At 39.3% G+C, this 22,814-nt stretch overlaps 1 protein-coding gene across 33 annotated transcripts in view; it reads right to left on the bottom strand.

Moving 5' to 3' along the window:
* Window positions 1-22,814, bottom strand: part of NFASC (neurofascin) — a 229,028-nt gene that overhangs the window by 60,215 nt on the left and 145,999 nt on the right. For 12 of the 33 annotated variants that reach the window (XM_078391894.1, XM_072997310.2, XM_078391888.1 and 9 more), the window contains 10 exons: window positions 22,326-22,492; window positions 20,227-20,374; window positions 18,236-18,360; window positions 14,866-14,967; window positions 14,336-14,533; window positions 13,636-13,706; window positions 11,638-11,866; window positions 7,836-7,951; window positions 5,060-5,264; window positions 702-824 (listed from right to left, as the gene is read on the bottom strand). In XM_078391894.1, the coding sequence (XP_078248020.1) occupies window positions 702-824; window positions 5,060-5,264; window positions 7,836-7,951; window positions 11,638-11,866; window positions 13,636-13,706; window positions 14,336-14,533; window positions 14,866-14,967; window positions 18,236-18,360; window positions 20,227-20,374; window positions 22,326-22,492 (1,484 nt within the window). Of the gene's footprint in view, window positions 1-701; window positions 825-5,059; window positions 5,265-7,835; window positions 7,952-11,637; window positions 11,867-13,635; window positions 13,707-14,335; window positions 14,534-14,865; window positions 14,968-16,512; window positions 16,549-18,235; window positions 18,361-20,226; window positions 20,375-22,325; window positions 22,493-22,814 lie in introns of all 33 variants that reach the window. The other 21 variants (XR_013544331.1, XM_072997303.2, XM_072997306.2 and 18 more) reach the window with 4 other exon arrangements.

Raw genomic sequence — 22,814 nt, forward strand, 5'->3', positions numbered from 1 at the left:
CTTTGAATCATGTTTTAAGGGGTATTAAAAAAAATCAGCTAGGGAATGCTAGAAAATTGAGATCGAAGATCTATTCTACCAAAATTTTTAAAACGCCCATGCATTCGGGTGTAGCACACCAGGTCTGCCTCATAGGAGCTGTTAGGCAAGGGTTAGGGTGGGGACTATTTGGCTCTCTAGGTGTTTGTAGACTACAATTCTCTTAAACCCTTACACCACCATAAACAAACAAACAAACAAATAAATTAGTTAGTTAGTTGATGGAATCTTGTTTTTCTTAGTTCAACATAAAGTTACCATGGTGTACATTTGCCAGGCATTATATCCTTGTAACCAGGATGGCGTAGCATGACTGCACAATAGTTGTGCGGTTCCCATTGCACAGTGTGCTTGCAGAAGTGCTTTATGAATAGCACTTCCATTTTAGCACAATTAGAGCTATCTGTTGCATAACATCAAATTACATGAGCACAGCTGCACACTTTCAGTCATGTTTTAAAGTTATCCATTCCTGTTGCCTATATTCTTGGAATTATCTTCTTATATAAGCAACACTGAATTTAACAGCTGGAAAGTTCCAGTTTTTTTTAAAAAAAACAGTGCCACACTTATTTGGCAATGTACCTGCCACTGACTCCCATCCTCCTGGTTATTAAAGAAACAAAATAATCAAAGAAAAGAAAAACAAGTGTGGGACATACAGGCTTGGTATCTAAGGGTGTATCCAATAAGAATGCCATTAGGGTGTTCAGGGTGTTCCCATTCCAAAGTGATGATTTCCAGGCTTGGCTGGCGTATTCTGAAATACCTTGGAGCACTGGGTACTTAGTGAAGATGAATTCAGGAGAGAAAAGGGAAGAGGAAAAAACACTTAAGGTAATATAATGAAAACTGCAGATTGGTCAAAATAGCATGGTCACAGAAAAGTGGGATATTGGTCCCATGGAGAGCCTGTAAGGAGCTATTTACACATAGTCAGAAACAGACATCTATGCCATTGCTTCATACTTTGTCATTCAAATATAAATTGAACGGATTAATTCACAAGTGTGTGTGGCGCTGCCCTCTAGTGGTATATAAGCTCATACAAGTTTTTCTATTGCTAAATAGTTTTTGTTGAATTTTTAAATCACAATTCTTACGTCCTGCTGAGATGTCCTACTGGGTAAACGAATGACATCACACCTGCACTTTAACATGACACACGAATGATTTATTTCTTTTCACTATAAGCTAAATGTCCCTCATCCACCATAACTATTTATTCCAGTTTACATGCTGTGATGACATCTCTATTAAGCCAACCCAAAAGGCACAAAATTCCCTCGCAGGTTTTCAAGGCATCTTATGGCCAACACATTTTTTTCCTGCATAATCTATGTTTTCTGGGCTCTAAACATGAGTATCTATTAGAACAGGAATTATAATATTCAGCTTTTAGCATCATAACTCATAGTTAATTCATTACATGTGGAATGCAACCAACATTAAGCCTTTTTATAATGGTCCATTAATTTCATTGCTGGAGTTAGCATGAATAATTCCTAGCTGTGAGGAAGTGACATGTATGTTTCTAGCAGTCAGGGATGGGGAGAGAAAGCCTTTCCAGCAGGCCACTCAATCAGCATCCTATAAGTAGATAATTGAAGAGTGATCTCATGAATGACCTTATTGGGGCAGATGTCACTTTTCATTCAACTCCCTGGACCATGGTCCTCAACCTTGGGCCTCCAGATGTTCTTGGACTTCAACTCCCAGAAATCCTGGCCAGCAAAGGTGGTGGTGAAGGCTTCTGGGAGTTGAAGTCCAAGAACATCTGGAGGCCCAAGGTTGAGGACCACTGCCCTGGACAATCATTTGACAGCTCTAGTCTCTTCTTTAAATGTTGCATATCTTTGGTAAGCTGCTGCTAAACTTACATACACAGTTAGCACTCTCCTACTGAAAGCAATGGGATTTAAAACTAAATAGCAAGTGCCACTAGGGTGTTGGGGCATGAAAAAAAAAAGGGAAGATTTAATATTAAATTGCCATCCTATTGGGTGGATGTTAAACACATGGATCACTTTTTGAAGTAGATACTGGATATATTTTGAGAGATTCTGAAATCACTTCCCTAACCCATCTATGTGCTGAGTGAAGAGTCTGATAATGCCTTTCCCCAGTTGTATGTCACACAAGGCAAAAGTGCCCCAAATGCTAAGGACAATGTATAAGAGTCCTAGAAGAACAGGAAAGAACACCATGGCTTCTCAGAATCTAGTTACTCAAGAATATACAATTTCTAGCTCAGATATTCATTATAAATGAATCTTCCACTATCACAATCGGTTTTCATTTGAATTAAGTTGTTCATCCAGGTCCTTATGATATGGTAACATTTCCCCCACAGATATCATCCTCTCATATAATATAACCCCAATTGGGGAAAGGTAACCATGTGAGCTTCATTACAGGTTCAATGTGGACATTACCTAGTTCTTGGAAGTGGATAATTAGGTATATCCATGACAGAGATGGGCACAAAGTATGCTGAGCCATCCTAAGTCATCAGCATGGCACCACAGGTGCCACAGGTTCCCTGGTCCCATTTAACCCTGCCAGCACCCCCATTCTCCAGCTAGCACACACTACTCATTCCCTCCCCATTGTGTGCTCTTCCAGTCCCAGAAGGAGCACAAACTTCCCTTCTCTGCCTCCTCCAGCAGCAGCCCACTGAGACAAGGACGCACCACATGGATTCCTGCAGTGCTGCCTATGAGTGGGCAGCTGCTGGAGGAGGCAGAGAAGGGAAGTCCGTGCTCCTGTCAGGATGAGAAGATTGCATGCCAGGGAAGGAATGAGCAGAGCATGCTGGTTGGTGATGGGGTGCCGGTGAGGAAGCAGGGAATGTCTGGCACCTGTGGTGCTCTGCTGATGATTTAGGATGACCCAGCATAACATGCTTCATGCCCATCTCTAATCCATGATGTTTTAGACTGTCTTTCCAAGTGCTTAACATTATCTGTGAAACATCTGGAGAATGAAATTATCCAAATATTGTGTTATTGTGTAGTGATCCGAAAACATGATTATTTCTTCCAGTTCTTTTCACCAGAATTAATTAGGTTTTATAAAACCCCCCACACCTTTCCAATATGAACCTGCTCAGAAGTTTATACTTAAACTGTTATACTACACACTCTTCCAAGTCAGCCTTCCCCAACCTTTCCCCAATATACGAAAATGGGGAAGATGGGAGCTGCTGCCGAATACATCCAGAGAGGAATACAGTGGGGAAGGCTCTTACGATTCAGTTCAAGCTTCTGTCTGATACATAGAAATTCCAGAATTTGACTCAAAGGCCATACTTCATTCTATATACTTATGAAAAACAAAACCTGGAGAAAAATTGGGGGTTCCCGTCTACCCATGTCACACAACAGCATTTCCTACTTCCACAATCCTCCTTCAGAGAACTTTGCTTGTGAGCCAAGGGTTACCAATGGGAGGAGAATGGGTGGATTTTCACTGGACACTTTTAGATTTCACCTTAGATTTCACTTCTCAAAAGATAAAATGAGAAGGAATTCTTTGCAAAAAATACTATAAAGATAACAGTATCTATGACTTTAGTAATACCTAAAATAGTAACATCTGGCAAGTACCAACACATTGTCCATCAAAATTACGTAACATGGCATTGCCAATTACACGAAGTAATCAAAAGCTATCAATCCAGCTGTGAAAGCAAGTATAGGCAATATTCTCAATTTTACAATAAATTCCACTCTTAAGCATGTTAAGAACCAGAGGGAACTGGAAAGTAGTGAGGTAAAAAAAGCAAAATTTCCTTCCACAGATTTTTTTGCATGATGATGCTCATCATTAACCTCATTTTGAGAAGAGAGAATAAAGGCAGAAGGATTTGTCTAGAGAATAGAATGAAATGCAAGACTAGGATTAGAAATAAGATGGTATCATATGTCATTGCATCATGCTTTGACTTTATGACACATTTTTGGATATTTCCGCCTGTGTTCAATTCATCTGTTTTTCTGTTTAACATAACTATGAACCTGCAGCTGGGAAAAAATATTCTAGATGCCACAGTGACATTAAATGGAATTGCTTATTCCAGTCTTCAAGGTTGGAAGAGGGAACATGTAGCCTTCCATATATTGGACTAAATCTTCTTCATCCCTCACCATAGGGTATGCTTGTTAGAGCTAAAGAAAACTGTAGTAAAACATCTGGAAGGCCATGTGTTCTCCATCTATGCCTTAGCAATTTACTTGGCTGACCTTGATGATGTTCCAAACAGTACAGAATGGGAGAAAACAGGGTGGATATTCCCATCTTTACATATTAGGACAGTCGTTACGATGAATACTTCGTAAAAGATGATTTTAAAATATCTTTATCAGGACTGATGATTTACACTACCTCATTCAGGCTTGTGGAATCTCCTATCTGTACATTTATCAGAATCCCAAGATCTGCCAAATGAATCCAGATGCAAAAGACAGCTGGGCTAAAGTTCAGCAACATGCAAAAGATCCTAGATTCCATCTTTGGTGCATCTAGGTTGGGTTGATAAACACTTCCATCTAAAACTGCATTACTGTAGATAATATTGCCAGCTAGCATTAACAGTACTTAGTTTAATCAATTGTGTAATGTGTTTTAAAGATAGCTGCCTCTGTTCCTGATCAAGGACTAGAGAAATTAGGAGGATGTGATCAGCTCAGGAACTTGTGTTATCAGCAGAACACAAAATTTCTTCATATACCCCGGTTTCTCATAGCCTTTCTTCAAATTAACATTTTCTTGTTATTGCTATTGTTAAACAACTGATAGCCAAGTATCTTTGCTGATCTGCTGCCACTCTCCCAGAGATATACTAGACGACTGCTTACCAATTATTTATTTATTTACTCCATTTATTAATTACCTTCTGCCCACTTCCTGCTCTACAGAACCTGGAAAGATTAAGTCTCTCAGAATTTCTCCTCACCCTGTTTTGTAAATAAAAGGATACAATTTTGCAAAACTAGGCAAACATGATGGAAGAACCTACCTCCTTCAGGTGTTGTGAACTCCAAAGTTTCACTTCGAGGCCCATCTCCTCTCCCGTTGACTACAACCATTTCCAATTTGTAGTTGCTGTAAGGAAACAGCCGGGACACTATGCCCCGTGTCCGGTCTCCAATAAAACCCATAGACTGCTTTTTCTTAGAAACCCATAGAGTCTTCAGCAAACTACTTTCTCTCCAGTAATAAGCCTTTAAGAAACATGTAAGGCAGGTGAACCTTTTCCTATTTGGGTGTTATTGGATTTCAAGAACAAAATCACCACACATTTGCTTTTTCATGGAAAGATTAGTACAAGGTCACCAGCCATTATATATGGGAAGAGAATATCAATATTGTTATTGTCCATTTTAAGGGAAACTGAAAAATAGGGAAAATTACTAGGTTGGTCAAAATGAAGTAGGTAAGTCAGACACCGGACCAACAAATAACCCTCTCCCTAGACACCAGTTTTCTGGGCTTACCTATACTTTCCCCACCTCTCATTGAGAGCAATGAAAAATTAATTTATCCACCTCACTTTGACCAGAAATAGTCCACTAATAATGGAGATATATTTAGACCTGGTTAAAAAAAACACAGACAAACTTGAAGCAAAAAAATAAAAATAAAATAAAAATAAAAGAAGAAGAAGAAGAACCCTATCAAGAAAAGTTCCCAAATAACAGAAATGTGTAGATTTTTTTGTTAAAGTATCAAGATGTTATGGAAGCAATATCGATATCTGGCAGAGCACATTCTCCCACCCAGTTCTGCCAGAGTCACCCATTCCAATTAGGCCGGGCAGCTGAGGGGCCTAACACCGAGGGAGGTCTGGAAGGAAAGAGCGAGGAACTGGAGCTTCTCGACAGTGGCCCCTCGCCTTTGGAACAACTTGTCAGTAGAAATCCGCCTGACTCCCTCTCTGGGTGTTTTCAGAAAACTTAAAACCTGGTTACTTGGGCAGGCTTTCCCTCCTGTCATATCTTAATTTCCTAATCATTTTGCCATCTTGGATTTATAAATATATACTTATTGGTTTTAAATTTGTAAACCGCCCAGAGTAGACCTTTGGTCTAGATGGGTGGCACAGAAATCTAATAAACAAACAAACAAGCAAGTAAACATTTTGCCACTGGTTTGGGTGACTGAATGTTTTCGGTTTGGTAAAAGGGAAGGCAGAGAAGAAGAGGAAGGGTTATCTTAGCAACAGAATACATATGGTTTGGGGGGGGGTGTACATCCTTTAGTTCTTGCAGTTAGCACAATGTTTAATTTCTGATTAGCTGAAAACAGACAACTTGTGTGGAGGTGTGCTTCCAGTCAAAGAGGTCTTAGTGTATCACAGCTAGTTAAAAGATACTGAGCAGCTATTTTCTCCTTAATGGAGCTTCTGTGGAAAAACAAATGGAAGGTATAGTGGGAAAATACGGGAATGCTCTAAATATTACCTGGGCCTATAGTAAAATTCTGTGAATCAGCTTTGGCTATTTTGTAATAAAAACCTCAGCTGGAAGCATCTTTGGTTAATAAGACATGCCAAATACACACTGGGGATGACTATCTGAGAAGATGTTTTTCTACGACAGTGAAAATAAAATTTGTGGTCTTCACATTGATAAAAGGAATCTTGTTTGTCTCCTATTGTTAGGAGGACATCATAAGATAGCAAATATCCAGAAATGCCCCTTTGTAACTGAGGGTGTGATCACACAGGAAACTAGAAGACATTTTTGACCACTTGTGGAGTAGTCTGGTGCAATCTATTTCCTGGTGATCATAAAATATACAGGGAATTGCACTTGAGCCTGGCCCTGATCTATGCCCATGCTGGACCTTTTCTGGTCCAGCTGTAGGGCTACCACTTTCAGGGGCTGGACTGGAATGAATCTCTGACAAACAGAAGGGCTGCTTTGAGCAGGATCACTCCCTGCAAAGCAACCTTTTCCAGTGAGATTAGAATGTCTCTTTCCCGCTGTCTGATTGCTCCCACACTGAGCTATAACTAGATAGTTGTAACTAGGCAGGCATAGGCCATGCAACATGTATTCTCTTTAGATATTCTGAAGGTGAATGAGTGACTGTCTTGTGCTTGCAAGATCAGCCTTTTCATCTTACAGAAAGCGCATTTGTTTAAAAAGTAGCATTCTACCCGGAGGGAGAAACTAAGCACTGAAAGAATAAGCTTTGGCTTTTGTTCTTGTTTTGTTTTGCAAAAACAAAAAAGAGCGCCTTTGAGACAAAGACATTTTGTGCTTTCAACTGAAAACTGAATGTAAACTCACCAGTCTGAATCAGCGAGAAACTTTTAAAACATGGGAGACAAGATCAAAACATGTTTCCATTATAAATACTAGATTCAGATTGGTTTCCCCACTGAAGAAGATCAGTGGTAGTGCTGATCTCAGTGTCAGGATTATCTCATCCCCATAAGGAAAGAAAACTTCAGCACTCATCTGAAAGCAGTCTATGACCATGGAATTTTTAGAGGAAGCAACTCTCATCTTAAAACGGTGGATGTTTCAGTATAGGGGCTCATTGTTTACTTAACCCTAGCAGGACTAAAACATATATTATTGGAATGAGGTTTTAGGGTTCTTGTACCTAAGAAATGATGGCATATATATAGACTTGGTATTTATCACTTCCATATGTGTATTTCCTTATATGACAATTTCTTGGTCTCACATGTCATCCCCAGTGTACAAAAGACATATGACCAATCATCATTAGTGTCAGGGGTTAGCCATATTAACAACTGAACTGGTTTTGTTTGGGCTCACTCTGTATTCCTTAAGCTGTCCCTGGATGGTTTCCGGGTACACTCTACTCCATTGTAGACTGACTGCTGTGCTGTTTACAACTTTGAGTCTAAGATCAGTAGGAGCAGCCTTAGGATCTAAGTTGTCAGGAAGAGAGGAAAGCAGACATTAAGCACAGTTCCACCCCCCCCTAAAGTTTACAGCATTTACTCTAAAGCAAATAAGACCCCCAAAAAATCATGCCTTAAAACTGTCAGCAGTTTCAACACTACTACACACAGAAATATATCTGCTGCCATCTTGTGGAAGGAGAAAGTTATTTCACATTAATGTTTTGTAATAAGCCTTTGTATATGATAGAAAATAGCTCACATGGTTTTCATTGTCTTCATTTACTATTTTTTTCCTGCCTGCCCACAGTTATTATCTCACAGTTAATACAACAGACAGCAAGAAACAACCAAGTTGTGGAGACTTCTTAGAACTCTCCCATGACTGATGGAAAAATGCCTGCTTAAACCCCCCCCCCACACACACCTCATAACACATATGATCAGCAAGCTTCAATGTTCATCAGATCTAATATTTAAAGAGTAAATACTCTCACATATCCTTCACAGTCTCTCTCATCATACAACATTTGATAACCCCTTTATTTGACTCTTGGTGTTTGGAACAAGAGGCATAATAGTTCCTTTACCTTTCAAATAGCCTCACTTCCAATTACGAAGAAAAATGTTTGCAAGTAAGAGATATAATATGGTTACAGAGCTCTAGTAAGACATTTTTAAAGGGCTGGGACAACCCTCCCCCCCCTAATTTTATAGATTGATTTGGCAGAATCTCTCTCCCCGCCCCCTGCCGTCTCATTCCTAATTAAGGCAGTAAATGTATAAGGAGAGGCAGAACTTTGATAAGGTTTTGCTGAAGTGGTTTCTCGGGAGTGAGCTACGTCTCATATAAGATGAATTACAAGGAAATATCATGCTTATTTTAAATCTTGTGCTAGGAAAGCCGTGTCAAATTCTTTGCTTGTTTAGACAAAGTTATTCTATTCAGCCAACTAGTACTTTAAATATAATTACTTTATTTCACAAGCCACACTTGTGCCGTGTTTTTGTCTCCATGTTCCTCTCTCTCTCTCTCTCTGTGTGTGTGTGTGTGTGTGTGTGTAATAAATACAGTTTTGTGACTTTAAATGGCAAGGAAACTAGCAGGTCTGCAAAAATGTGTATAGCTGGGTGGCTGTAAAAATCTTTTTTTTAAAAAAAATGCATATATGTATTTCCTGGGGACCCGTTATGACTATTAGCACCACGTAGTGTAGGGCAACCTACAGAAGTGTTCTTATAGTTCTTTCATCTAGGGATGAATAAACATTGCAATAAGCTGACTTGGGAATTGAGGCAACATAATACCAAGATAAATAACAAAACATACATTCTATAAAGGAACACAATACAACTTCACATGAAAAGTACGTATTTGTGCATACATTAACTTTCAGTAAACAGTCATGTTTTATTTTTAAAAACTCAACCAACCAACCGACACAGGAACCACAACTGTATTTTTTCCTACACAGACTGCTATGTAAGTGACTGGGAAATGAGGAAACACTGAACCTATTTGTTCTTTTGAACAGACACGAGGAGACACAACACTTTGCCAAAACTGTGTAATACTTTCTTGCATGCTCTGGAAATGTTTCAGTAGTGACTGATCCGCTGACTGCATTTTCTGCTCCAACCGGTGCCTCCCAAAGAAGCCATCAATTATACATGTGTAAACACAAATGTAATTTTATCAATAATTGTATTAATTCATCCATTGCCTTCATTGCTTTTTCACCTTAACAACTAAGGATATCCAGACGTTCTGAAAGGAGTTAATCCAGCATGTGAGGAAGGGAGTGTCCTAGCCTGTACTTTTCCATTGTCATTTTGTCATATGCAATGCTATGGTTGTTAAATGGAGAGCTTCTTCTATATACGGAGCATTTCCATACGAGCAAGAATATGGAGTTTTCAGAGATCTGGCTCAGATAGAGACCATGGACACATAAGAGGGGTTCTCTTCATCAGAACTGCTGCTAGTTACATGAACAAAGCAATGCGAGAGCGGAGCAGGCTTTCTTTCTTACATTTTGGTTTCAATCTATTTGAATGCTTTAAAAATGACCTTTCTGTGACACATGCATGACTCCCCCCCATAACATCCAGATAACACTGCAGGAGCTAAAATCAAGCAGCAACACACTGTTTGCCGGCTCTTGTGTGACAACTGGCCAAGCAATGCAAATTTGGAGTTCGAGGTCACGCCACAATTTTACCCCTTGAGCCTGCTGGCTTTCTTCAATTTATGGCTACCACAAATATTAGTAGTCAAGTGTTTTTACACTGACTATAGAAATTATATAGGCTGTGTATAATGATGCTGTTGTGGTTTATTTAATGTTATAATTACAATCATATGATATCTAATAACAGTTCCTATTCCCTCTCCCCAACTGCACACCTCTAACGTACTAATGTTCATCATCACAGAATCATTTGATTTAAATCTGGATCATCAGTATTTTTATGAGCACAATGAAATAATGAATTCTTTATCAACATCTTAGAAGATTATTAAATGGAAAAAAAAGATGAAATGGAAATGAATGAAGGCCAAGAAAGATCAGTTTCCATTTAAAGACAGAGGCTATGATTTAACCAGAGTTAAGCATTCATGATGCACTAAGAAGTGGAAAGATGTGAGTACATGCTTCAGTCTCTCTTCAGGTTGCACTTGGGTATTCTTAGAAGGGAAAGGGCTAAGAGCATTGGGAAGCAGTTGTTGGAAGCAGCTATTAATACACACACAAACACACACGGGGTCCATGCAGAGAACAGACACTTATCTTTAGATAACAAAAAAGAATAAATGTTTTGATAGTCTGTGCCTGAATGGGCAATTTGAACCCAAATATCTGCAAACTAAGTTCAACATACTAGTCATTAAATTGTGGTGCTGATCCTCTGAACCTTTAGATACGTTCGTACTGCTATTCCTTACTATTGGCCATATTGGCTAGGACTGCAGGAAGCTGGTGTCCAATAAAAGCTGGCAGACCACAGATTCTATACAGATTTACACCATGTTCTTTCTTCTATTCTACATCCTTTTCTGACAGTTTGCATTTATGAAATGGAATAGGAAAAAAATAGTGTAATATACAGGTGCAGAATCTATGGCATTCCAGCTGTTATTGGACATTAGCTTCCACCTGTTCTCACAGGTAACTCACAGGATGTCTTTCAATCACAGCTCTGTATCCATGATAGAAAGGATAGCTCTATCTGACCTCAAAATGCTCACTTTGTAGAGCAAATCTATTATCTGCTATTCTGCTTCTTGATTTTTTTTTAAAAAAAATTAAATCAACACTGGTATCAATTTTTTTAGGATTTACATATTCCGGGTGTCTTTCATGTGTTTTGGTCATTATCAGCATTTTTAAATGGAAAATTATGACATAAATGTATAATTTATGGAATAATGTAAACACATTAAATGGAAATATATATTTGCAAGAAGAATGAGTTAATTGGAAGTTTATGGACATGGATGCTACAGGTCTGTCAAAAGAGAAGGGCACCTCAGATGCTTCTGAAAATTTTACATGAATCCTTTCTTGTTGGCTCTTCAGAATAAGAAGACTGCCCAATTCTGAAATCTGGTGCTCTTCTTTAAGAGACCTTGGATTGCAAAAGTGCCGAGAATGGGTTAACAAAATTTGCTACATGCACTTCAAATGTTCTTTGGTGATAAGAATACTCACAATCTTCCCCTGAGTAGCCAATGATGGTTTCAGGTTCTGAAGCAGCCCCATAGTCATTGATGGCTTGCACTCTGATCTCATAGGGTGTATAGATGGGCGTTGGTGTGACAACATACTGGCTGACATCACCTTTTACTGTTCGGTTGCTCCAGCTCTCTCGTGTATCCCTTCTCCTCCATTTCACGATGTATCTGAGGTTGGGGCCATAAACCTGGGTTGCATTTAGTGGCTTAAAGTACACCAAAAAGAAACAAAACAAGACATTTAGAAATGCTATAATTGCTGATATTGAACATCGGCAGCAAATCCCATCTTCCCTATGTCCTGCATAGTTATCTGTGACTCTGGCAGATTCAGGAACACAAAAAGAACTAGAAACATAGGGGGTAAGAAGCACAAATTTCCATATACTAAGCTAGCTTAGTCAAATGCAGAAAGAATCTCTCCCCCCCCCCCATTTTCTCTCTCTCGCTCTCTCTGTGTGTGTGTGTGTGTGTGTGTGAGAGAGAGAGAGAGAGGGAGGGAGACAGAGAGAGAGAGAATATCAATCAACAAACTATACACAAACACTATATTGAATGCACATTCAAAGAGGAAGGGGTTTCTAAATAGAATTGTTTACAGTAAGAATCTCATAGTCCACACAGACCCAAATGTACACAAAAGAAAAACAGAATAAATTCAATCACATACTTATTGCTATGTAATACGTATGTTTAGGTTTCATGGCTTAAACAATGACTAATAATGTGTTGGTTTCTTTGTAGGGACTGGCTATATACTTCAGTGTGTGAGGTGCCTGCCCACAAACCTAGAAGCTGGAGATTTAATTCCCCACTGCACTTCCCTAGAGAAAAGCCAGCCTGTGCTTTACTGTATATCTAGAAGGCCCCGAACAGGGTAATCATAACTCAGAGTCAACTTGATAGCATCTTGTTTTTATTGTGGTTATTAGTATTATTATTCACTTTGGCATGACTAACCTATTACTGAACAAAGCAGATTAAAGCTGTGACTACACAGTGAGGGAAATGTGAATTAACTCACTTTCTCTCTCTGAAAAATAGCATTGGGGAATTCAGTTCTCTCTAATATAAGTCGCCAAAGAAGCAGAGGATAAAAAAATCCTTCTACTTGCAGTTCTATTTGAAATACTTGTAGGTGGTACAGTTCAAAGGAACTTTCTAAGAAGGCTTTCCTTCCAATCACTTTTGTATGGTATTTTGCCAGCAAGAGAGTTCTCAAGCTGTTAAAAACATAAATAAATTAATAAAGAGGACTTTGAGGGGGGAGAGAGCTGTTTAAACAAAAAAGAAATGGCAGTTTAGGGGAGCAGAGGTTTTGCAAAGAGAGGTGAATACTGGCACTGCTTGTGTGAGTGTGTGCAAGTATGCACACACTTTCTCCCATTTTGCCCCTTCACTCCCTGCTGTCTTTCTCCTAGCTGACACTCCTCCTTTCACTCTTTCCCCCTCCTCCACTATAGACAAGCCATGCCCCCTTTTGTGTAAGAAAAAAAAACCTTTTGAATCCTTCTGGCAAGAAAAAAGGAGCCTCTAACCAAAAGAGAAAAAAGCCAGTTTGCAAGCAAAAATGGCTGGAAAGATTCAATTTACCTTTGTATTATATGGACAAGAAAAATTAATCTGAATTTACCTGTTTTATAAATGGAGCAAATCCTGCAGTATTTGATGGTGTATTGGACTTTAAATTGCCAATACAGTATATATAAATTGCTTCTGAAACCAAATATCTCAATCTCCCTATTTGCTGTTTCAGGTTGAAGAATCTTTAAGAAAACTGGGCACTTTCCTTTGACATGACATCTTGACAAGGTGTTCTAAAGTGTATTCCAGATTACAGTAAGAAATTTGAATTTTCTTTTGTGTCATTATTTCTTTGTAATGTATTATAATAATTATAATGCAACTTGTCTTGGAGTAGAAACCACTTACTCTGGAAGGAATGTGTTTAACAACCATTCCCATGTTAACTCACCATCCACGATATGACCATGTTATTTTTGGCTGTTCCAGCCCCTTTTACTCCTGTAGGGTTAAATTCTGGACCTGAAATAAAATGTTAATTCAATTTACAATATTTAAAGTATTTATTTTAAAAACACGGAATACAAGGATAATGCCATCTTCTAGCTGTTATAATACTATGCTATACTGCTAAAGGATCATCCTAATTTTTTATAAATAGGAAAGCCGGGGCAAAAATAGTGTTCAATTTGGAAAGCCCACAAATGTTGTCTTAGGAACAGAAACAAGGAATCAGAGACCATAACAAGTGAACTAAACTTTGCATACTACCCCTTTAAAACAGTTATACTACTGATACTGTAAGAATGATTTGCAAAGCAAGCCTTGCAAATTACTATTAATAGTATTACAACATTGAGCAGATTGAAAAAAAGAACAATATAAGATGGTATATAGACTTGCAAATTAAAAATATTTGCACAGTGTTTCATGTGTACAAATAGAAGCATGTTATGTCTCATGGCTGATGACTGTAAACAGAAACAAAACGTGGGTAACAAATATATCATGTGTGTTCAGTCATCACTTTTACATACATGGTGTCTCTTTTTCATCGGACTCTTCACATATGTTCTGTCACCAGGTACTTTTATGCAAGTATGCTTTTCATTCCACAGCCATTTATGCAACTCAAGTTAGACAGGACTTACGTGCTCCATTCGTATGGTATCGTTCGGAAGGCAAGCTGGGATAACTGCTTCCTACTTCATTCACAGCTATTACTCTGAATTGATAGTTGACATATGGTGCAAGGCGCAAAACAGCAGAATTCACACTTCCTGGGTAACGAGAATGGTTGTGCCAAGTTCCCGGCTGAAATCTGTCCTCTTCAAATTCCACAATGTAATCTGGAATGGAAGAGGGTGGAGTTCACAAATTAATTACACAATTACTCTGGTCTACAGCCAAAGCGCTTCTGAAATAAATGTAGTCAAACTTTACTGATTCTGGGTCACTGAAATTCTGGGTGGTGTGGTGGTCAGGCATCAATACAGCATCAGAGAGGGCACCCATGGTTCCTCCCCCCAGCCTGTACCCCTCATCAAATGAGCAGATTTGCCACCACCAGCCCTGAAATTTCGAATTTTGCACTCCCTAAGAATTCTGCACCCAGAACAACCATCCCTGTGCCCCTGCAATGCCACTGCTAGGAGTTGTAAGCACAAGAGTATATACTGACCTGTGATAGGGCTGTTGTTATCATCACCAGGAATCCACGTCAGTCGTACACTCCTTTCAGCAAGGTCCGTTAGTTCAAGGTCACGAGGACGTTCAGGCCGTGCTATGGGTGAAAAAAAGCAAAGCAAAGTGTGGGCTTCTCTTGTAAAGGCTTGATTGTTTTTATACTCTAATGATTAATATCTTTAGACTGCAAATAACAGTGAAGCTTATATTAGACATGTAGGAAATTACATAAAAGGCATAATTATTCTATTAAAAATACAAAATCTTAGGTTTGTACAAGAAAAATTGTGAGCATATCCTATATTAAACAGAGTGCTGTGAATTGTTGCTCCCCTGATATCTGACCATATGTATCTTAGCTTTTGCCACCTGAGAAGCAAGAATAATGTGTTTTGTACAAAACAATACATTTTGTAATGAATGAAATAATGGCTAAAGTCTTGTTATATAGCTCCACGTACACAGTGGGACTGACATCATGGTCAATAGTAGGTTGCTGCTGATTAAACTCTTCCTTTTTTTAAATTTTGAGGTCCACATGGCTCACATGGAGTGAGAAAGTCATGCACATTCTGAACTTGAAAAATAAAGTTTATCATCAGTGGCAATCTAACACTACTAAGGATGCAATTCCCATTGAGCAAGTGGATCCTGTCTTATAGGATTTCTGCTGAAGTATATTATTTGGACAGAAATTGTCTCAGACTCCCTAAGCATTCATTCATTCATTCGTTCGTTCGTTCGTTCGTTCGTTCGTTCGTTCGTTCGTTCGTTCGTTCGTTCGTTCGTTCGTTCGTTCGTTCGTTCGTTCGTTCGTTCGTTCGTTCGTTCGTTCGTTCGTTCGTTCGTTCGTTCGTTCATTCTATTTATATCCCGCCTATCTGGTCGATATGACCACTCTATTTAAATGTAAGGACTACTTCACCCATTATGTTTTCTTCTCCAAACTGTTGATCTAAATCCTTCTTGGTTACTTATTTGCAGAAATGTTGAACACTCTGTAAACCAGATAGTCTTATATATGATCAGGAGAAGTTCCTTGTAACTCGTGTTGGAGACTACTTGCCCAAAGTAACTGCCCATCTCATTCATTTTGTTTGATTTCATCTGAGGGCAACAAAACTGAGAGGAGAATGTCTTGGGCAAACAAACTGTAGACTAGCCTACATTTTTCATTTAAATAGCAGCCTTGAAAGCTACCATATTTGGCATCAGCATTTAACAACAGACAATATTCTGCCATTTCTCAAGTTCTAAGGAAACACCCATTTTTAGCAATAACTGAACAATACATTTTAGTCCTTTCAATTTTTACAAGCAAGGAAGCATAACAGTAGTGAAAGCCTGCAAAAATGAGAGAGAACATGAGGAACTTCTTCCACTGGTTTTAACACCAAACCAATGGCTTCATTTAAATTGCCTACTATAAGTGTTTTCTGAGCAGCATGGAACAAAGTGTGAAAGGCAATTCAAGATTGTGTGCCACTGATGTGGGCTATCACTAATGATCAGGGCTATTCCTTGCGATGTATATGCCAACCAAAGTTATCAGTTTTCCATTAGCACTTTAGTTGAATGTCAGTTATTGCAATTGTCAAGCAACGAAGAGCAGAAAGAGGTAAAGAGGATTAGTAGTGATTACCTTTGGGTAGGGTCATACGGTTAACAGAAGAAGGAGCTGCAAAGTAAGATATTAGCTATTTAGAGAGTTAGCTCAATCTTTACATGTAACTTGTTCATGGGACATATCAAGCACCTGAATTACCTGGATTTAAGTAAGCAAAGAGTAAAGAATTTCTCAAGAACCAAATTCAATTCAGAGGAATTTTCAAGGGCTATATAATAGTGGCCCAGGTAAAACAGAGCCAAAAATAGTGGCCCAGGTAAAACAGTAGAGCCAAAAATGACAATATAGTTTACCTTGAAGATCTTACTGCCAAGAACTAAACTCCAGGAGAGGAATTTCAACATCTCAGAATGGGGAAAACTTGTACAAAAGCTGTGAAACCACCAAACAAATGTGTCACGAGGAAGAGAGCATGGCCATCTAGAACAGCCAGAACAGAACCCAGGGGGAGGTCTACTGCCAAACTATATTTCTAAACATATTCTAGTTGTATTTAATGACCCTTTAATCCTAGTTTTCAGACAAGACTAAAACATAGACGATATTGTGTCAGCTCTTTGTTAGAATATAGTTAGAATATAGACCCAGTTAACATTTGGGGAAACTCAGCTGTCCTTGCTCCTTCTAAATTAAGCAAAGGCCACTGACCTCCTCCCTGGTCAGTAGCAACAAAACCAATCTGATACTTCTCCTTCCTAGTTGGATACACTGGAATCACAGCAATATAACAGTAGATTTGCTGCCAAAAAAAGAAAATCTTTATCAGGGGGAGACCCTTCTAAATAATTGTTGCATGTTTGTTTCTGGAGTGAGGCAATTCCTACAGTAGTAGTGTAGTCACAAAATTAGAAATGCAGGGTCCTTTTATGAAACCTGCCCACTCTCTCTCTCACACACACATTTTTCATGCATGTGCCCTCTTTCTAAAAGCCCCACCATCTTCTTCTTGCATGGCTTGTGAAACATATACACATGATGAGTTGCCGGGAGTGGGTGGGGGGGGAAGCAAAGTTTTCCAAGAAGCCTGATGAGAGAGTTTTAGATTGGTTCCTTTTCTAGGTTTCAGCTGACACCTTGTACCCTTGAACAAATGAAGACTGGAGTGCAAAAAAATCAAGCAGGACCCAAACAATCCTAATCAGTCAAGCAAGGAGGCAAGTGAGAGGGTGAGCTGGCAATCCCTGCCTTCGATGGAGCATGAGGCCTATCAAGATTCCTGTCCCATTCAAATGGTGATTTGAGGGATGTACATCCCCATTAGATACAAAAGAAGGGTGGTTTTGAAGGAGTGGCCAGTCTGGCAGGTACCTGAGGGGAGGAGATGACAGACAATAAGGAGGGAACACACAGGGCCCAGGCGGCAGGAGTGGGGCCAGCACTTTGACTTCATGTGAGGTGACAGGACTATACCATTGGGTATTAGTTATAACTAGCAAACAAATATATGTGTCTTCAAAGGCCATGACCAATTTGGCACCAATGGCTGGCTTTTCACACTTTTTATATACAGTATTAGAGTAGTCACTGAAATTATTTTGGTTGACTGGACAGCAGCTAAAGACCATTAACAGGAACATTAAACTGGACAGCTTAGAATGTTAATAGTTTAATGTCTATTGTATGAGGCATTTTCTGTGTCACCTCCTTGAGACAGAATATAACATTTATTTAAACAAGCAAACAATTTTCCTTAAACCTTTGCTCAAACTCAGTAAATGAAAAAGTAAGATGAATTTACCTAGAACAGTGAGATGGGCTCTCGCAGTATCTTTGTCTAGCTCAGTGCTGGCAACACAGGTGTAATATCCTTGATCTTTTTCAGACACTCCATATATCGTCAGGCCATCTTCTTCTTTCTTCATCCTTTCAGAAGTGAAACATTAGAAATAGTGCAACAGCAACCCACAGTGCATTTTACATCATTAGTTTCTAAAACTTAGAAATGTATCATAAAATTAAGAAAAATAGCCAAAACCCAAGGAAACATGTTCTTATCTGTTAGTCTCAGTAATGTGAATCAGATTAGTTTGCTTAAAATCTGGAACGAATGGAACCTCCAAGTTATCCCTAGTCTCCACAGCATGGACTGTCAGACTAGAATAGTATTTGCACATGTCGCCTTTTTTTGTAGCCTTCAGAATATACTTTAGAAATCAACATGTTAGACTATCTCTCTTATCCATACCCACAGCTCTTTCTTCTTGTAGAAAGCTGTACACAATCTACTCCTCTGTGCAATAGTGCCTAGAATACTAGGATAGAAATACATGAAAGCTGATTTAGCATCAGAATCCAGCATCCCTAATGTATGTTCGATGATGTAGGAAGTTTATTTAAACTTCATAAACAAAAGTCACTTTCCTTTCATCAAGGAGGAATCCATTTGAACAGGGAAAAGGGGACTGATGCATTAGCAGAATTACTGTTAAAAATGAAAAATTCTACAGTTACTGAAATTCAGCTTCAAAATATATCATAGTGGTTTGGACAGTAAAAATATAATTTCTTCATTTAACCATTGAGATAAAATTTTAAATCATGTTTTAAATCAAGACTCAAACAAATTCTTCAAACACATTTTATAAAATACATTATTTTTTCACAATAGTTTCCAAAGCAGCCATGTTAGCTGTCTCAACAAAAGAAACATTTAAAAAGGCAAAATATCGTAGGACTTTAAAAGCTAAGAGTTTTCAGTATACACTTTTGTGAATCCAAACCCACGTCTTCAGACAGAGTAGTGCAAATACATGCCCTCTGTATTTATTCTGGGGTGATGAGATTCAAGTGGTGTTCCCCTGAGGAACGGAAAGAAGCGTTATAGCACAAAACTTGCTGCTAGAGTGTTCAATCAATTGGTGTAGTAAACTGCTTCTGAAGGAAATCCTGCGCAACATGGTGTTGACAAAGGGCTACCCAGCCTGACAGCAACTGAAGTGTGTTCTAACCATGACAGGAAGCATATCCCAAAAGGTTCAGGTAGCCAGCTCAAGACTGACTCAGCCTTCCATCCTTCCAAGGTCAGTAAAATGGGTAACCAGCTCACTGGGGGGAAGCTGTTGTTTCATAATTATGTTGCAAACTGGCCAGAGAGTGCTCTAGCATTATGAGGTGATATATAAGTCAAAACAACAACAACAACCATAACAGCAACAACGTCTGTTGATGTGGATTTTCCGAATGCACCACCTGAGTGAGAGTTTCACCTGCTCAAGAAGAAGAACTTCTATGTTCTGTTGCAGAGTTTTGAATTTCTGATAAAATTCCTTTTTTGCTGCACAGCAGCAGTACAATGACCTACAAATGATAATAGCTACAGGTTCCCCTTGCTCATTAACTGGCACATCATGTACCCTCCCAAAGTCACCAAAGCAGCTGGCTCTTGGGAACGTTACCTCCTTATCCTGTCCAATACTGCTCAATCTGATTGGCAGCACTTTTCAGATTCCCATTACCTGTTCCTTTTAGCTGTAGATGTCAGGGACAAGGCCTGGTGCCTTTTGAATGTAAAGCATGTATTGTGCCACTGAGCAAAGGCCTGCTCCTCTTATCCAGGAGCAGACCTTTGCTATTCCTTTTTAAACTGCATAAAAGAGGCCAGCTAACAGACATCAGATACTTCAGCGAGCACAGGCTGCCAAGACAGCAAAATGTTATTTATATTCTTTGATTAATACAGAAATGGAAGAGAAATGTAAGGTAGTGATGTATGAAAATAAAAACGCAGACCTGCTTCCTAAGTACAGGGGCACATCATCCTTGAGCCATGACACTGTAAGCCTCAATGTAGGGTCATATCTGATCCGGCATACTAAATGAATTGTGGAACCTTTCTTTGGCACAGCATCTTTTGGCCCATCTATAATCCTCGTTGGATCTGCAAAGAGTTATAGAATAGTTAAAATCCAAAGGGATCATTGTGGGGACTATGTAATCTTGGCCAGCTCTTTGATCAAAAGTTTAGTTAAAGAATAAGGTAACTTTATACAACCAAATGTAAGCAGTCCTATGTTAGATTTTGTAAATCCTATGTCATATTTCAGAATCCCTTCAGCTTTTTAACTTTAACTTAATCCAACACTTACCATTTCATTCTGGATAAAGATGAATCTCATGGTTCTTCTATTAACCAACAATGCCTACTGTTAATACACACTGGGATATCTGAGAGCTGTGATTCTGTACTATGTATCCATTGAACAAATGGTTTATGTAAGAATAGCAGTCTTGCCACAAATTCATGGTGCGAGAACACAACAGGTTTTGCTAGGTTCAAGAAGTATTTCAAGCCACAACAATGTATTTCTCCAATGTCGTCAACATATATTTCCTTACAATTCCTTCAATGCTCAAAAAATCTTCTTCAGGAACATTAATAAGGTAGGGAAAATCATCATAATCTTAGACTTGTACAGTTGGAAGGGTTCCTATGGGTCATCGAGTCTAGCCCTGTCAAGGAGGCACAGTGGGGAAATGAGCTCCCAACATCTGGCTCCACACCCAGATACCTAAACCACTGAGCTATCCAGCAGTTCTATAGAAAATATGTCTCAGTTTAGCTCCCTTTCCCCATTTCTCTCTCATCTGCTCAGTACATCTGGGTTCTGGGGAGAGGCAGGGGAGAACAACACAGCTGTCCTTGCAGGCACAGCTGTGGGGATGGCTGAGCTAAAGATAAAAGGTGAACTAGAAGACTCAGAGAAGGAGAATGCAAAGGGCTAGCCAGCTTTTTTCTGTCTGAGGGAAAAGAAATATGTGCTGATGCACCCCAAGGAGAGCTGATGGTGTCACCTGAAGAAGTTGCCGGGGTAAGACACAACAGGATGCAGCTCCAAGAGCCAATGCATCTGGAAAGCGAAACAGGTGCCGAGTGCTGCTGGAGAAAATACAGACAAACAGCTGGCCCCCCACTCCTCCCTGGTTCTCCAGCCAGCCCACTCAGCCTGATCTCTGCCTCCACATCCTTCCATCTCATGCAGCAGTTTCTGTCTGAACAACGGTTGTGATACTCAGGAGGGGATGTGCATCCTTGTTCCCTCTGGCAGAGCCCAAGGACTAGGGGGTGTGGCTGTAGAAAGGCAGAGTGCCTCCTGATTGCAAAGTCTCAGGTGGTTTTCCTTAAGAGACCTCCCATTCATTCATTCATTTATTTATTTATTTATTTATTTATTTATTTATTTGATTTATACACCGGCCATCTAGCACGTATCTACTCTGAGTGGTCTCCAAACCTCATAAGCCGTACTTAGGAGGTTTGGAGAATGAAGCAACTCCCTGGTGCCAATAAAACTGTATTGACTGATTGAACTAGGGTTGTGGCTCCTTGCAGGAGCTGGACCTTGTTTTGGGCTTGTCTGTTACTGGTCCAGAAGGACCTGCATCTGCAAGGACTTCTTATGTTCCTGGCTCAGCAGAGACTGGGTCTGACAAGAACTGTGTTGTGCCTGGCCTGGAGGGGCCTAGTCCTGCTAAGGATTTTTCAGTTATCAAACCAGAAGGTCCAGGGTCTGCAAAGGACAAAATAGGGGCCTGAGTCTGTCAAAGCCTATTTCAGTTCAGGGTCAAGTCAGACCAGATTCTGTAAAAGAGTTTCAGTGCAAGTTGTTTTCTCCCTTTAATAAAGCTCCTTCTTCTGCAAAGACTCACCCTTGTACCTCATGGCGGGGACGGCAGGGGCAGCTCACACTCTCCTGCGCATGTTCCCCAACCTCTCTTATTATTTTTAATGCCACAACTTTCAAAGTTGATTACCATGACTAGCTTCTTCACAGGAAATTCTCCACTAACTAAAATATACTTGCTCTTACATTAAACAGAAAGCATCTTACCTTTAATTTCCAAACGAACCTGGTTCTGTGCTTTGCCCAAAAGATTGGTGGCTACACAGGTGTAAGTTCCCTGGTCTTCTTTTCCAGCCCTGATGATTTCCAAAGTCCCATTCTCATGTGCCTTATAGTTCCCACCATGCAGCGTGCTTCCTTGGCCATTCTTAAACCTCACAGAAACACAAGGAAGTATTTATAAGACAGAAAAGCAAAATAAGGCATAGGAAGCTGGGAGAGATGTCCTAAGTTTTAAAAGAACTTCATTAGAAATTTTCAGTACATTAAAAAAAAAAAAACCAGACTGATTAAATCAACTACACATCTTATTGTCTCTTTTCTTCAACTGGCACACAAAGCATGCCGGCTAACTGGCAATGTAATCATTCTGAATTTTTTAAAAATCGAAATCAATTTCCATCCAAATATTTTATGATTAATTTATAATTGCAAATTCCTATGTGTGTATACTCAGAAGAAAGTGCAGAGTTCCAT

The sequence above is a fragment of the Pogona vitticeps genome, chromosome 4, assembly GCF_051106095.1.
Source record: "Pogona vitticeps strain Pit_001003342236 chromosome 4, PviZW2.1, whole genome shotgun sequence".
NCBI lineage: Eukaryota > Metazoa > Chordata > Lepidosauria > Squamata > Agamidae > Pogona > Pogona vitticeps.